The sequence below is a fragment of the Pyrenophora tritici-repentis genome, chromosome 1, assembly GCF_003171515.1.
Source record: "Pyrenophora tritici-repentis strain M4 chromosome 1, whole genome shotgun sequence".
NCBI lineage: Eukaryota > Fungi > Ascomycota > Dothideomycetes > Pleosporales > Pleosporaceae > Pyrenophora > Pyrenophora tritici-repentis.
In genome coordinates, this window is record NC_089390.1 from 4,684,724 (window position 1) to 4,700,301 (window position 15,578).

The 15,578-nt window shown below is 49.8% G+C and overlaps 9 protein-coding genes across 9 annotated transcripts; 7 read left to right on the forward strand and 2 right to left on the reverse strand.

The window, feature by feature from the left end:
• Positions 1 to 7: 7 nt before the first annotated feature.
• On the forward strand, positions 8 to 1,372 carry PtrM4_018470 (HRD1, HRD ubiquitin ligase complex, ER membrane component; the record flags this gene model as incomplete). Its single annotated transcript, XM_066103324.1, has 1 exon — positions 8 to 1,372. One exon carries the CDS (start codon positions 8 to 10, stop codon positions 1,370 to 1,372), a length of 1,365 nt encoding a protein of 454 aa, XP_065965526.1.
• Positions 1,373 to 2,872: 1,500 nt separating this feature from the next.
• On the forward strand, positions 2,873 to 3,526 carry PtrM4_018480 (FabG, Dehydrogenase with different specificities (related to short-chain alcohol dehydrogenase); the record flags this gene model as incomplete). The annotated part of the gene is made up of 2 exons (XM_001931715.2): positions 2,873 to 2,957; positions 3,012 to 3,526. The coding sequence occupies 2 exons, from the start codon at positions 2,873 to 2,875 to the stop codon at positions 3,524 to 3,526; spliced, it is 600 nt and encodes a 199-aa protein (XP_001931750.1).
• Positions 3,527 to 3,938: 412 nt separating this feature from the next.
• On the forward strand, positions 3,939 to 4,689 carry PtrM4_018490 (EMP24-GP25L domain containing protein; the record flags this gene model as incomplete). Its single annotated transcript, XM_001931716.2, has 2 exons — positions 3,939 to 4,148; positions 4,240 to 4,689. 2 exons carry the CDS (start codon positions 3,939 to 3,941, stop codon positions 4,687 to 4,689), a joined length of 660 nt encoding a protein of 219 aa, XP_001931751.1.
• An 823-nt stretch (positions 4,690 to 5,512) lies between these two features.
• On the reverse strand, positions 5,513 to 7,847 carry PtrM4_018500 (tyrosinase; the record flags this gene model as incomplete). Its single annotated transcript, XM_066103325.1, has 3 exons — positions 5,513 to 7,036; positions 7,117 to 7,517; positions 7,565 to 7,847. The coding sequence occupies 3 exons, from the start codon at positions 7,845 to 7,847 to the stop codon at positions 5,513 to 5,515; spliced, it is 2,208 nt and encodes a 735-aa protein (XP_065965527.1).
• Positions 7,848 to 8,790: 943 nt separating this feature from the next.
• PtrM4_018510 (uncharacterized protein) lies at positions 8,791 to 9,639 on the reverse strand (the record flags this gene model as incomplete). The annotated part of the gene is made up of 1 exon (XM_001931718.2): positions 8,791 to 9,639. The coding sequence occupies one exon, from the start codon at positions 9,637 to 9,639 to the stop codon at positions 8,791 to 8,793; it is 849 nt and encodes a 282-aa protein (XP_001931753.1).
• Positions 9,640 to 10,482: 843 nt separating this feature from the next.
• PtrM4_018520 (sucrase-ferredoxin domain containing protein) lies at positions 10,483 to 11,726 on the forward strand (the record flags this gene model as incomplete). The annotated part of the gene is made up of 2 exons (XM_001931719.2): positions 10,483 to 10,833; positions 10,905 to 11,726. The coding sequence occupies 2 exons, from the start codon at positions 10,483 to 10,485 to the stop codon at positions 11,724 to 11,726; spliced, it is 1,173 nt and encodes a 390-aa protein (XP_001931754.2).
• A 1,027-nt stretch (positions 11,727 to 12,753) lies between these two features.
• Positions 12,754 to 13,002, forward strand: PtrM4_018530 (uncharacterized protein; the record flags this gene model as incomplete). Its single annotated transcript, XM_066103326.1, has 1 exon — positions 12,754 to 13,002. The coding sequence occupies one exon, from the start codon at positions 12,754 to 12,756 to the stop codon at positions 13,000 to 13,002; it is 249 nt and encodes an 82-aa protein (XP_065965528.1).
• Positions 13,003 to 13,579: 577 nt separating this feature from the next.
• PtrM4_018540 (uncharacterized protein) lies at positions 13,580 to 14,206 on the forward strand (the record flags this gene model as incomplete). Its single annotated transcript, XM_066103327.1, has 1 exon — positions 13,580 to 14,206. One exon carries the CDS (start codon positions 13,580 to 13,582, stop codon positions 14,204 to 14,206), a length of 627 nt encoding a protein of 208 aa, XP_065965529.1.
• A 395-nt stretch (positions 14,207 to 14,601) lies between these two features.
• Positions 14,602 to 15,360, forward strand: PtrM4_018550 (FAP multi-domain protein; the record flags this gene model as incomplete). The annotated part of the gene is made up of 1 exon (XM_066103328.1): positions 14,602 to 15,360. The coding sequence occupies one exon, from the start codon at positions 14,602 to 14,604 to the stop codon at positions 15,358 to 15,360; it is 759 nt and encodes a 252-aa protein (XP_065965530.1).
• Between the last annotated feature and the right edge of the window lie 218 nt (positions 15,361 to 15,578).

Consider the following 15,578-nt stretch of genomic DNA (forward strand, 5'->3'; position numbering starts at 1 on the left):
ATCCAAAATGTCTCCCGAACCCCGACAGATACCCAGTGTCCGAGTGCAAACCCCAGATTCAGATTCAGCTCTAGACAGTCTTGATCCAGCAAACTACTCACAGCGTACCTTTCATCTCCCCCGGCGCGTTTATACCTCACACCACTCACCCTCCTACACGCGCATCATCCGACTAGAAGGCCAGATACTGAGTCTAATCTCCATCCTCCGGTTTCACCTACGCTATGCAGCTTATCCCGCGGACACGGCGCTATCAGCACTGAGATTAGGTTCTTTGCCCATGTATTTTAACGCTATCGAGGAGCTAGTCGACCACATCGAGCACGGTATGGATTGCAGTCGAGTGTACAATGCAGGCGATCTCGTTCATCTAGCTCAAAAGCGGTATTTTCGCCGTGTGAAGAGGCAGTGTGGAGCGAGGGAAGCGGAAAAAGAGGGACATTGGCCCAAGGTGCTTTGGTTTGCGGAGTTGCAGAGGATCCTTGAAGATGAGGATTTGAGCGTTGGTGAAGCGCTAAGGTGTGGGTGGGAGTGGTTTATGGAACGTGATGGGTTTCCGGCAAAGTACGGCGGCGTGGGGGAGTGGGTTTTGGGGTGGTGGGAATTGGATGGGGAGAAACAGGAGGAGTTTTGTGAGGTGTTCGATATCACTGGAGAAGTTCTGAAGTCTATGGCGCAGAATGTGGAGGGTATGTCGTTGCGGGGTTCCGAGGTTCTGAGCCATGAGAAGGGGGCCTGCGCTCAAGTCTTCGTCTCACAGAAACGGGTCCTGGATGTGTTGATGCCGCTCATGCTCAATCCATCGAAGCAGAATCTGGGAAATTGTCCGCTATGCCATGAGGCGTTGTTGAAGAAAGATGTGGGAACTAGGAACGGGAAACGCCCTGTGGAGATTCTTTGTGGACATGTCTTCCACTTCTCTTGTATCAAACGACATTTCACGGCTCCAGATACTTGGATCTGCCCAGGCTGTAACAGAAACCTTTTAACAACATTACCTCAACCCACAACTCCCTCTGAGGTTCTCGGCAGTTGCGACAAGGTTCTTAGATGGATGGATGCGCCGGCTCAAATCACTCTCCCGACAGAACCGCACTCGTACCTTGCCAAGTTGGCGCTCGTCTTTGAGCCAGCACAGATGATATGCGACAACCTTCACAACTGGTTCAATGTTCCAATGGATTCTTATACAGAGTTGTTGAAATTTTCTGATTTGGCATTGTATCTCGCGCGCGATCGGCTGGAGGCCGCCATCCGAGGCGATGTTGTAATGTTTCGCGATATTGTAGCGAGACAGTTACAAGTGGGGGCGCGAATCGAGTGGTTGGAATTTCTTGAGAGATGTCATCCTAATTCACCATCGGTGTGGTAGGTTGTGCTTGTAGACCATGATATTGCTCTGTCTATAGTAGTGGCTAGCGATCCTATAATTAGCTGAAGTATCGGTATGATTGCAGGATCGTGACAACTGCGTACTTGATCTTTCTTTTACTAGCATTTTCGAAGACCTGGAATGCCTACTGACGCGATCGACGATTCACCAATGTTTAGCGTTGTTTGTAGAGCTTCGTAATCATGAACAGGTCTCGCCATCATGAGTGTAATTCAATTGCCTGTTCGGTTGTTGCCCTTGATTTTTTTTATCTTTCTCTTACTTCTTTTTCCCCTCTATTCAGTGTAGTGAATGGTTCTGACGGGCCACTGTTCGAAGACTCCGAGATAAACGAACCCTGAAGGTATGTAGGCGCGTGGGAAGTCACGGAATTTTGACGTGGGTGCGATCGTATTGTGGAGACCTCATCGTGACCTCGCCACATGACGTTGCTAAAATCGATCATAGAAATTCAAGTTTTGCATGTTGAATAGCGTGCTTAGAAGCAACAATCCGATGTTTTCTCAGTATGATGCATCTCTGTCGTGTTGGCGTTACACTTCGCATCCAATGAGCCATTCGCACCATCAGCCCTGCAGATCCACAGCCCCGCATGTCTCCCGGATCTACAGTGCGGTCCACTCACACGCGCCCCAGCTTACCTTTGCATATGCCAACATCGTGAAGTGTTGTTTACGAGGAGGGGCAACCAACAAAGTGGGCGTATTCTGACTTTCCTTTCCGATCGGCTTCCTATTATAGAAATCCGGTAAGATAGGCCTGATCATCTGCAGCGGCGCACGGTACCTAAGTGTACGTAGATTCCCAACAAATGGCGGGCCGGCTTTGCCGCGGAAGTTACGATGCTTTGTTCTCCAGCCAAGGTGTTGGAATGAGAAGGACGCGTATGAGCTGTGCTTACATCATGCCTATCTTGTGGAACTTGAAATACCCCCAACACCCAGTCTCTTTTTGACTTACAGCAGAAGTTCTTCGTTGTTCTTGTTCTTACACTCTCCATTCCCATTCCTCAGTGAACACCACAAAAATGGCATCTATTTGCACCTCAAGAATGTTGCTACGCCGCTTTGTGCGTCCAGCTCCTCCTGCTTTCCGCTTACGGCCCCTCTCAACCCCACTTCAACGCCGAGCTTTTGCCTCACACCAAGATGCAACCTACCCCAAAGTTCCGTACGAGAAAGCTGAAAATGTTGGAGGGAAGAAGTTCAGCCAATTCAATCTTGCGGGAAAGGTGTTCGTAGTTACAGGTGCAGCATGCCGTCCTCCTCCCATTTATAGATCAAGTACTACTCCTTTGTAACAAATGTTGACACATGAGCAGGTGGAGGTCGTGGCTTGGGATTGTGTATGGCTGAAGGGCTCGCAGAAGCCGGCGGCATAGTCCATTGCCTGGATCGATTGCCGGAGCCTCCCAAAGCTTTCGAAGAAGCTCAGGCGCGACTCAAGAGGAACTACAATTCGAGTCTTGTATACCACAACATGAATGTTACGGATGAGGAGGCTATGCGAAAGTGTATTGCAGATATTGCGGCTGAGAACCAGCGCCTAGATGGACTTATTGCAGGTAAGGGGGTCTCCGATCCAACGGAAGCTACTCACTGACTGCTTTGACGTACAGCTGCCGGGGTTCAGCAAGTGACATCTGCGCTTGACTTTAAGAAAGAGGATATTGCGAAGATGTTGGAAGTCAACTATACCGGCGTATTCCTGGCAGCCCGGGAGTGCGCCCGTCAGATGCTGCAGTACAAGATCCAGGGCTCTATTTGTCTGATAGCATCGATGTCTGGAACCATTGCGAACCGAGGCTTCATCGCTCCTGTTTATAACTCCTCGAAGGCTGCTGTGGTTCAGCTGGCGCGCAACCTAGCCATGGAGTGGGGTAGGAAAAATCCAGACGGCTCCGGCGGCATCCGAGTCAACTCGCTAAGTCCTGGCCATATCGTTACACCCATGGTACAAGCAAACTTCGATGCAGGCGAGGCCAATCGAGAAGAGTGGGAGAATAATAGCATGCTCGGCAGGTTGAGCACGCCGGAGGAGTACAAGGCAGTAGGTCTTTTCATGTTGAGCAAGGCAAGCAGTTACATGACCGGACATGACCTGAAGATCGATGGTGGCACAACTGCATGGTAAAACAGCTGTTGTTGCTCGCTGGTGACAGCTTTTTGCGCGTTCAGAGCGACGAGTCCGGCGTTTATATGAGTACCAGTTGCCGATGAATCATGATATAGTCGGGGGGATGCCTCGAAGAAGTAGCATACCAATACATGCTTTCGATAGAAAAGGTTTTGATGCTTAGAGAGAGTGATGGTTTTATGATGGTTTTGATGGTTGAAGCATTTGAACTGATGAGGGTGCGTTCCTGCCAATCGCTCCACAGGGTCCATACGCACCTTCCCGCATCCGTTCTAGCGTACAATCGGACCATCTGTCCTCCTGCGCGCTCTCCCGACAGCTGTACACTTCGCGAGACTACCAGAGCACGACACATTGAGCTTGCAAGCGCTGCAGCTCTCACGTTTGATACCCACGACTCCAATTCATCATGGAACGGTTAGCGCGAATCCTCAGCGGCGTGCTGCTCTTCATCCTCCCCCTCGCCGCGGCCCTCAAATTCGACCTTCATCCCGTCTCAGCACACGACTCTGCCAAGTACGAACGATGCATTAGGAACTTTGTTGCAAGAGAACAGTTGGTTGTTGTTACGGCAATTCTCGATGGATATAGGGGAGACGGACAGAGAGTGGACATGCATGTACGTTGCAGTTGTGTGGAATTTACATTCACGTTACTTCACACATGAGATCACACGTTTGCACGAAGAGTTGCTGACAACAGTAAATTAGATTCGCGACGCAATGGGCAATGACTACCACCGACCCAAGGACGTAGTTGGCGAGAACCGCTACGCATTTACCTCGCACGAAGACTCGGCCTTTGATGTCTGCTTCGAAAACATCTTCACGACATCATCGTCTTCCAAAGCCATCACCCCACGCCACGTCGAACTTGACATTGACATTGGCGCCGACGCCAAGGACTGGAACACCATCTCCGCCACTGAGAAGCTGAAGCCCGTAGAAGCGGAGCTCAGGAGAATCGAAGAAGTTGTAGGCGAGATTGTGACTGAGATGGACTACCTGAGGAGCCGAGAGCAAAAGCTGAGGGACACCAACGAGAGCACAAACGAAAGAGTCAAGTGGTTTGCGCTGGGCACCATGGGTATGCTTGTGGGACTTGGTGCATGGCAGGTTGTGTACCTCAGGGCATACTTCAGGAGCAAGCATCTTATCTAGATGTAACCCAATGAGAATGAAGGAGTTGGGCTGCCTTGGAAGGCGTTATTTGATTAAAGAGATACTAGGGAAGGCTAAAAGGATGGTTGTGTATGAACAAGAGTATGGAAGCGTTATTGGTTGCATACTCTATACGGCGACTGGAGAGGCGTTGGTGGGGATTTTATATCAACATTTCAAATCATGTGTGCACCAATCTGAGAACCATTACTTTGAAATCTCTTAGCGCTTACAATTTGGTGCTACCCAACTGTACCACTACAGTGCGGAGCCATTCCGTTCGTCTATCAGCAACACGCGGTTATGTTATGTAGCAAAACCTGTTCATCAAAGCTACATTAAAAGCACAAAAACCACTATTTAATTCATGGCTTTATTGAGAACATCCATCATTGCAACCACTAGCCACCCCCAAGTCATACTTTCACTATCTAAACCCACCCAAGAAATGCGCAACCAGATTGAGGCCACACTCCTTCGTGATTGCACCTGTATCGTTTGCATTCATTTGATGATGTTTGATCCGAAAAGAGATCAGTCAACGGCATTGTACCCCAAGAACACAAAAGCACGCGTGGTTGTACCATGGGTAAGAATGAGCAGAGAATGAATGTGTGATATTTCTTGTGATCGTGACCAAATGAGTGTGATGTGCCTCATACACAGCAGTCGAGATAAACTCGACAACAAAGTGTCGCCTAAGCGTAAAGAGTGACATGTTCATGGAAAACAAAAAAGAGTGTATATGTACATGAAAAGCAGAAGAAACGAGTGTGAGGAGGCATCACGCCTGGTATTGGCTGCAAATGTCGTCTTTACCTCCTTACACAGTGACGTACTCGTAGATAACCGAAGTGACGTACGCCGTCTGGGGATCAGCCGGTTTCGTTGGTCTGGGCGACACCTTTGCGAAAGACATTGTCCTGGTGGTAGAAGGCGTGGATTGTGATGTCGGCGATGCTGAAGATACTTCCACAACAGAAGACGCACTGATGACACCAGATGTGGGTACAGATGTGAATGCGCCAGAAGAAGAAGCGGCGCTCAAGTGCTGTGTGACAGTGGACTTGATCAAAGACGTTTCAGTCTTGATATCGAGCACTGGAGCCGCGCCCCCACCAATCGCAGCATTCGTGGCATTCTTCCACTCAAACTCTCCAGTTGCGGGATTGTAAATTCCGCTGCTCTGGCCTGCGGGAAGTGTCGAGTTTGTACCATCTAGGCCAGGTCCATTATACACAGGTGGGTTACCATGTATCTCCTCGTTGTACTCGATTTGCCCGTTCCAAGTAGGCACTTCGGTGTCTGATTTGGGGATGCTGACTGGGACGTTGAACACGGTGACGTTCAGACCGGCAGGCGGGTTGGTACGCGGAATCTCCGTGTAATCGAGGGCTTGGATACGCCAACTGAACTTCTCTTTGAGATAGGCTGCAACTGTTTCCTTGTCCAAGCTCTTCAGCTCACCAGATGCATGCTTTTGCGCAAGCTTCTCTGTCAGCACGATGTTACCCGTGGTGACGACAGAAGAGCTCATGCGAGGAGAAGACATGGAGGCAATCTGACCCACATAGTTGGGGTCTGTAGGCCAGTCAACTGGGTTGGTACTGGGCTCGCCCAAGAAGGCGCGAACAGAGTAGGAGATCTTGATGTCGGTGGGCAAGTTGACTTGGCATAGCCAGTCTGTGGCCTGAGCAGTGGCATTGGTAGAGTTTCCTCCTGGAACAGGATGTGTCGCGTTGATGTTGCTCAGACCCTGAGTCTTGGGTTTGTATAACCGGTTAATAGACGAAGTAAGTGTCGCATTGTCCGGGTTGTTGGCGACTTCAGGGTAGGTGTATCCAAACGAAGTCCAATTACGGGATGTGGTGGAAGTCCACATGTCACCAAGAGCATTCATATGAAATGGAGCTAGTGGCGATGCTGTTCCGAGGACACTGCCTCTGGCCACAGCGAAAGATCCTGTCGCTTGTTTGGCATCTTCAATCCATGTATCAGGGTAGCGAGCTTGGTATATAGCCAAGATTCGATCAATGTTGCAGTGATGAAACCAAAAGACCGCGTCAAATGCCGACACTTCGACAACGCCCATGTGCCCGAGGCCGAAAACGTTATGTAGCCCGTCATGGAGCGTCTCGACGTTACCGATAGTTCCACCGCTAGCCTTGTTACTCACTTGGCTGAAGGGTTGATAGATGGTCAATAGCTTGTAGAGCATGTCGCGGAGACTGGGCTGCTGTTTTCCTACTCGGACGTTCACTTCGACATCACGGCTAGTGGCGTTGACAGCATATGGGTGAAGCGGATAGCGGATAGTGTGACCCCAGTCTTTGAATCGGAATTCGCTCTGATGGCATGTCAGTATGCACACTCCGTAGTAAGATGCCAATCTTTCGGAGAACGTGGGGATTGGAAAGATAAACATACCAAGGGAGCAAAGTCTTCGCTTTTGAGTGGGTGAAAGTCATAGCGGTATAGAGGGTTGCGGATTTCCCCTACAGTTCCGTTCGGAAAAGTGACTGTGACCGTATGACAACGAAGACTTTCTGGCATCACGCCCTCTTGGGGGTTTGGCGGGTCCATTGCCCAGTCCCAGTATGGAAGACGCACTCGAGCCGCGATTGCCAGAGCCCTATTACGGGCCTCGCCAATGGGGTACTCGTGAGCGATTTCCACAGCACGGTCATGGAGGATCTGCTCGAAGAGCGCAAGGTATGGCCGATGCCACGTTCCGAAGATGTTGGATGTATGAGGACAGTAACCCATCATCTCCTGGCCAGGTTGCCCCTTCACCTTGTCCCACTGCCCAAAAGGCGCCCCGTGAATACCTAAAACTTGTTAATGATTATCCTGATATGTTGATCGATATCCATACCGGCTACCTGGTAGTAAGATGTCTTCTCAGATTGGTCCATAGCTTGGAACCGAGAGAACGCTTGCAAGAACATATTCCATAGCTCCCTGTCCTTTTGGAGCTCACGAAGCTCCTGTCTCGGCTGCACCCCGGTTCCTTGCACGCCGACAACACTGAAGTAGCTGTCGTCTGGCTTGGCAACTCCACACGAAGGGCCATTGGTTGAGTTGGAAGCGGCTTGGGCGCTTGCTAGAAGCGAAAGTGAGATGGCAAATACAGTCAAGGAAGAAAAGAATGACTTCATCGTGGCCAGCCGGTAAAGAATGAAATGGATCTTCAAGATCTGAATGAATGTAAGGTGCAACGAGTTGCGGAAAAGAATGGATGTCACTAGGACCGAAAGAAAGACTGAGCAAGCGATGCTGTGAATGGCGTTCGTAGAGCAGCATGGCCGAGTGTATAAGAAGTTCGTAAAATGAACGGCTTCCCAGAAAATTCACTGCCCCGCTCCTTGTGCGTGACGTCTTGAGCCCTGCCGCGGTCATTCATGCAATAGAGCTTTACGGGTGCCCACAGGCATTCGTCACAACGAATATGGTGTTGTTTGCCATACAATCCTAGTAGCGGTGATGTTTGAAACATGTTTATCTTCTTCGCATAAACAAGGCGAGGAGGGGTAGAGCCAAAGGACTTCACGAATCAGAGACGCAAGACAATAGGATACGGTATATGCTCCGAGTTGCCGGTGTCAAACAGGAATCCTGTCCCAGACGTGACGATATCTCTGCTTAATCGGCGCAGCCTCAAATTTACTTCGACACAACCGAAATTGATAGAGTGTTGGAAGTCACGAATTTGTGGTGCGATCATGAGTGACTTTACAAAGATAACCCAAAAAGTGCACATACTAGTCGTCGATGTAGCACTTGGAGAAAAAGGTAGTGTTCAGCGTCCGAGATGGCAGTGCCGCCGCACAGGCCACCTCGCAATGGTGCGACACTCCCGAGGAGCAGATTAACAAGCAGCCGAAATTCAGGCGCACTTCGGACCCAAAGAGAGTCCGATATGGCTGTGTAGGATGACGGACGATACTGGCATTATCAACACGTGCTGATTGGTATCCACTGGGGTTATCGATATACTGCAGGGAACTGGGAAGCCGTGAATCGTCCTGGAGCCTATCGGTACATCTCTATACTCGGACTTCTTTTCAAACTGATCTTATGCCAGACTGAAGGCGCGACTTTTTAAACAGATTCCATCGTGTCTGGCGGCATGGAATCGTCGAGATCATGACCTGATATACGCCGCTTCACAAACGTGTCTTTTTGTGGGATGTCCATCTTCCTCTTTTTTGAGCCGGCAGCATCGGATGCAATATGCATCCTTGCAAATCTCTTGACTCTCATGAACTTCTCAGTTGCAAACGCAGGTAGTCCATCAAGCTGAGCAACCGACGCGCCACTGCTGCGCATCAAGACATCAATGGTTGTTCGAGCGCGTGTAATGTTTTGATGTAAAGATTGTCCAAACACCTCGTTACGGAACGGCCTGAGCGCGACGTTGCGCAGGAGAAGGATGTCACCGACTTTGATACCCCGTAGAGTTTCAAGGAGCGTTTGTTGTGCATGATCTCTCTTATTGTTTAACTCTGAAGGTGGGCGTAGCCAGAAAGTAACTTTGAAGCCTGTATGCGTATCATCCGCGACGACAATTTCCCAGAGGTTCATTTTGTATTCGCCTTTCCTGACGAAGACTTCTCGCTGTTCGGGATTCGCAGTTAAAACGCAGACGAAATTTGGTGTTGGCGTTTGAGGATACATTCCTAATAGACGCGCTGCGCTGGGTAAAGATCCAAGTGATGTTATAGCCATATTAGATGGAACTTGAAGGATCAAGTTGTGCTCATTGACTTTACTAGGGCTACTCAACTCAGATACAGTCGTCCCGAAAGATGTAGTCAAGAACGAAGAAGAACTGACTGTTCTCTCAGGTCCGTCTTCTGCTAGAATCTGAGAAGATAGCAGTGTGTCATGAAACATGAGCGAATGCTCAAGGAAGTCAGTAGTAGCGACTGGCGGGCCGTCGAAGGACATGGTGGTGTCAAGGTTGGTAGTATCTTCCTGGAGGAATGGTGTAAATCGGCGCACGTTGGGGAGTGACACATCTGAAACATCTTGGTCTATGGTACTCCCTGGAAGATGAGGTTGTGACCATCCGGTTCGAAGTCGCGTATTCTTGGTCGACAGGCATCGCCATTTTAAGGATTGTGTAGAATCGGCAGATGCATGAGCCGCCCCTGAAGCATCAAATAAGCAGCATTTCTCTACTGGTAACAATGTACTGTCACTGAAATCCAATTGCTCGCGCAACGGCGCTCCATTGAGCATCCTCAGCCTCATCATGCAAGGCTAGCAGGCTTACGCGTCGTGGGCAGTCGACGTGTTCTCGGGAAACGCGTAAGGCTGTCAGCGGCAAAGGAACCCCGACGGGTTCCGACGGGTTCTTCCAAAAAGCAATGGACTGGATGGCAAACTGGAGTCGGATAATGGCTCGATGCCTCTGGAATGTGGAGCCGAGTAGGAGTTGAGTGAGGGAAGTCGGAGAAAGCAACGAAGTCCGAGCTCTACATTTATCTCCGGGGTAGTCACGCCCCGGACGTATGCATCAACCACAGGCAACAAGCCTGGAAGACGAGTTTAAAGCCCGATGACTGCCGCAATGCCACCTTTCCATTGTGACAGCCTTGTCTTTTCGTATCGGACGTTAAAGACTTACTCCGGGAAATACCCAGAATATTACCCTCAAGCTCCGGCGGTATCGTCATCGCGCGCCCACATCCCGTAGCTTGGCGATCTTATCACAATATCTGATTTAAAGTCCATATGGCCGCTTCCAAGACGCCCCACAGGCCGATTAACGCATACCGAGTGCCAGCCATGTTTCGTAACCTCTCATACAAGCTGACTTCAGCGCTTTCTTCACCCCAGGTGCCCACGCTAAAAAATAACGACGAGTTCACCACAGTCAAAAAAACGGATGAGCTATTTCCGACCACCGACCCTGCGGTAGATGGCGACGATTGCCTGCACGACTGCGCAAGTTGCAGCATCAAGTACCCGCGCAAGTTTGAGATCGACGAAACCGAGGAGTTGTATGGGCATGTGAAAGGATGGAGTACACACATGATTGTCGCGACTGGCAAGACGGATTGGGTGCGCGATGTTGCAGATGAGGAGGGGAGTATAATGGAAGCGGTTGGGAAAGGGGACACAAAACCGAGCAACGGGGTTAGTTTGTCATCTCATATACTCGCATTTCGATAAATTGTGTCGTGCGTCCAAGTGCTAATTATAGGCAGAAATTAATGTTGTCCGCCTCCGACATACCTGTCCCAGACCATTCCGACCACAGCTCAATGGTTCTACTTCTCCCATCATGGCAGTTTATAGAAAATGTCACGCCTGCAAACATACCAGAAGTCATAACCAGCTTCGTCAATCCCGGCCCAACCAACAACACCCCGTTGCGCAAGCAAACAGCGTCGGTGTCACCGCCTGAAATGCCGTCGGATAAGCCTTCTTCCGCCGAGTCGGTGACCGAACCCACCACAACCACGCAATCAATACCCGCGACTCTTCCGCTCAAGGCACGACCATGCCCACACAAATACTTGATCTTGATGTGCAGTCAGAAGACCAGAGATGCACGGTGTGGTCAATCAGCGCCCTTACTCCGGAAAGAGTTCGAGCGCTTACTGAGGCCTATGGGGTTATACCGCGATCTGCACGACGAGCGACCGGGTGGTGTAGGAATATACTTCATAAGCCATGTCGGAGGTCATAAATTCTCGGCAAACGTCATGATCTATCGACACTCGTCGGTCGCCTCTCAGCAGAAGGAGACCAATGGCGTTGCTAACGGACATGTCCATGGAGCACAGAAGCGACTGGGGGACCTCAAGCTCGAAGATGACAACGGCCAAGAGGTCCTATTGGATGCGAACAAAGAGCAGGAGGCAGAGGGCAACGGTGAGGCTGCACAGTGCATATGGCTCGCGCGAGTCAAGCCAGAGGACTGCGAAAACATCATCAAATACACAGTACTACAAGGCAAGGTGGTCAAGCCAGAAAGACAGTTAAGGGGCGGATTCGATCGGTGTAAACAGCTGGCTAGCTGGTAATTCTTGCATATTTGGAGTTCAACATGTGGCCCTTTGATTCAGGGGGCCGGGGCAATTGATGATATAGCCTTTTTAGATTACACGTGATATACCGTACGATAGACGAACTAAACTTGTATCCAAAATCTCTTGCAACGGGGTGTCGTAGTGTAATATACATTACATTGTAGCGTAGTATAACCAAAGTTTACATAGGTATTATTAGAAAGGTCAAGTCCAAGCTAGTGTAATCCTTTATTAATGTCGAGTGGGACTCCTCGATAGTACAATATGCATGCTTGGTGGTACAACACACGTTTGTAACACAAGGACATCTTACACCCTTGCTTTCTTCACCGGAGGCTTGGCCGATGGAGGGTATTTATGCGAAGTTTTGTCGCTGTCACAAACATCTTTACTGAGACGCTCCTCCATCATTTCAGTCGCCCATCGCTACCTAAACACATGTTGGTTTAGGAACCAGAACCAAGCATGACGAAAAACCTGCCTAATCAGACTGCTCCATGGAACCCACCAAAAACGAGCAACTCGGACGAGATACCCAGCACTAGCCATGGGAAAACTACAAACTCAATTCATACCACCGCACTAGAGGCCCACCACCTCAGGCGTCATAAGCCTAGATCCTACGTCGCGTCCTCCACTCTACCTCCACCAGTGCTTTCCCCGGCTTCAGAGTCCCCTCGCAACAGTCAAGCTCCTTACACCCTCCCTTTACTAGTATTCATAATTATGGTGCTAAGTTCCCTCGCCTACGATATCATCAAAGGCTTCTGCAACACACCGGTCTTGGACGCAACACCTCTGGCTACTTATACAGTCATTGTTACCATACACTCGACGATTATCAGACACTCTACCATTGAAATCCTAGAACCTGTGACTTTAACGGAAACAACAACAAGAATTGAGAGAAAATAATCAGGAACCAAGCATTATTCCACTGACACCGACGACCTCATCACGCACCCCAGTAGCTACTGAAACTAGTCACGAGGGGAACTTCCGCGAAGACTTCCATGCTAGGATGAGCACTGATGCATGCGGAAACATCTACGACCCCTCGTATCAAGGTGCAGAAGAATCTACCGGCGGAGAGTCTGCTGTCAGGGCTAGATCTGATCAAAGACGCTTGAAGGAAATGGGTAGTTCTGTTTCTAGAGAAAATAGGAGGGCAGGTGTGGTCATAATCGCAGACTTTCTGAACAAACTGTTCCAGAGGGATGACGATGACGAATCGGGAGAAAAGATCGAGCGTAGGAATAATAGACCCTAAGGCTGGAGATTCTCAAAGATTAGGGAACATATTTACTAGTGGAAATTGCGAGCATTAGATGTGGGTTGGTTTGATGGTCCAATGGATGTGTGTACTATGTTGTGTTTACCAAGATCTGCAGGTCAGCTTGACTGAACCGATAATCAAGCTTTACCTCAGGTGATGAGATGCAGTATTAGTGATCTTGAAACGTTTGTTTCGATATTTTGGTGACGTCAATCGCGGAATCGGCGTGTATTTGAAAAGCGTACAGCAGCTGCAAGGCCGGAGCAGCACTGCATCAGGTACCTAGGGAGTAGCCTGCTCCGAGACTGTGGAAAACAGTGCGTAACGATTTACCCTATAACAAGCGATCGATGAAGCGAGCTGTGCGCCACCCCCGGAAGTGTGTAACGCTGCTGTCCAATACGCGTCCTCGGCCCCCCATACGGCCAACCACTTTATCAAACACCACCATTCATCGGTGATGCGACGGATATAGTATTATTAGAAGGTGAGATGTTCAGCCTTATCAGTTATCCGAACGTACTCAAACTACGTCTGAAAGCATCACATCCAACGCCGTGACAATCTAAACATGTCGACAGAACGACCCGACCCTATATTCTGCACCAAGATTGGAGATACCAACCCAAACACCCCAAACGAATTACAATGTTGCTCCCCAAACACGCAAAATAGCACACTATGTCGTTCAATCTTCAGTAACCCCCTAAACAGCGACATCTTTACTGGAACATGTTTCGCTCCCGGCCACGACTGCCTAGCCGACTGCCAACATCCCCGCCTCATCTACTCGTCCAAAGTCCAAGATGATTACGAAGACGGAAATGGCAGCGCACCCAAGAACCGTTACCTGGCCTGCGTCAACGTCCCCAACATGGCAGGGTATCTTCGTCAAGATGTCTTGGGGCCGAACATCACATCGCAAGTTGAGCCGCACATTTCGCGAAATGCGACAAAGAAACAGTTGCAGGGTATTAGTTACGCAGTGACCGAGTGTCTGGCTGCTACGTGTAGGAATTCGAGGAAACCGGGGAAATGCAAGAAGCAGTGTTCTGGTGTCAGTTTGCTGTGGAATCAGACGACGCCTGATATTCAGGGTATCGATCAATGTCTTGATACGCTGTGTCAGGGTGAATACAATTCCTTGCCATATGCTGATAGTGATGTCGTTGGTATCGGGGTAGGTCGTCGAGGATGAGTTCTTTTTCTGCGAGTTTGTTCAATTGACATCCACGGACAGGTCTTCGCATCATACATCTTGCAATGCGTATTCGTCCTGATAATATGGTTTGGTCTCACAACCATCCAAGTACCCAAATTGCTGAAAAAGAATAAGAACAAGAAAAAGAAGCAGGAGACGAAGACAAAACCCAGTCCCAAAGAAACTGAAGAGCATCAGCAGCACCAGCAGACACAGAACCACCACTCAGTCCCCTCGTCCTCACCACCACCCCCCCCCCCCCCATACCCAAAACCAAACGATCCCATCGCCGCAACCTCCTCATCCTTCTAATCCAATTCCACAAATCCCAATGCTACTTCAGCGCCACTGTGCAAACCGCCTCCTTCACCTTCGGCATCTTCAACGCCGACATGCTCAACGTCTTCCTGCTCCTCCCCCTCACCACAAACGGCATCCTACCCATCGTCCTCGCCTACATTCTGCTGATCCGCCACCACAAAGCCACACCCGACATCACCGTCCTAACAACCATATGCTGGATCCTCGCCTCCGTCGTCTACTGGATCTTATACTCCCACGTCATTCCCATAAACGGGGAGATTCAGAATAAAAAGGCAAATTACAGTGCGTACGAGCAGTTCATGTATAAGCTTAGTGCGCTAGAGGCGTGTGGCGGGTATTCGGCCCTGGCGGTTTGTCCGCAGAATTTTCTGTTGGGCAAGGATGAGATTGTTAGGGCGTCGTGGAGGCTGAGGACACTGACGCCACTTATTTGGGCGGTGTCGTCGGCTTTGCTGTTTGTGGCCGTGGGGAGTGAGGTGATGAGGTGGCGGAGCGAGGGCAAGTATCATGCCGTGGAGCAGGAGGCTGGGGTGAAGGAGGGGGGTCAGCGTGGCAAGGAAGTGTCGAAGCAGGGGCATGGTACACGATCGCTGTTTGCGAATAGGGTAGTGTACGGAATCGTTTCGGTGGCTTCCTTGGCAGGCTTAGGTATGCAGCTTTCCTTGCTGTCCGTGTCGTTGTCGCTCAAGATGACGGACGCACTCGATTGGACGTTTGGGCAGATTGTGGCTATTGCTATTTGGACGCCTCCGCTACTTGGCTACGTCTATGACGAGGCAAAGACATTCATGCCGGAGAGGTTCAGAGAACCGGATGAACTGGACTGAATTTTTGAGCATGTCAGCTCATGTAGGGTAGGCTATCGATTTTCTTAGGCTTCCAAGCAGCTCTTTTCATTTTTGATTCATGACCAGGAGTAAACGTGCAGATATAAGTAGTCTAGGGTGGTGTTGAATCTTTCAAGGGGGTATCTTCTTCACAAAGCCTATACTCTATACATCCGTCAACAGTCTTTCGCATGAACCATGCGTCACCGGCATATGGA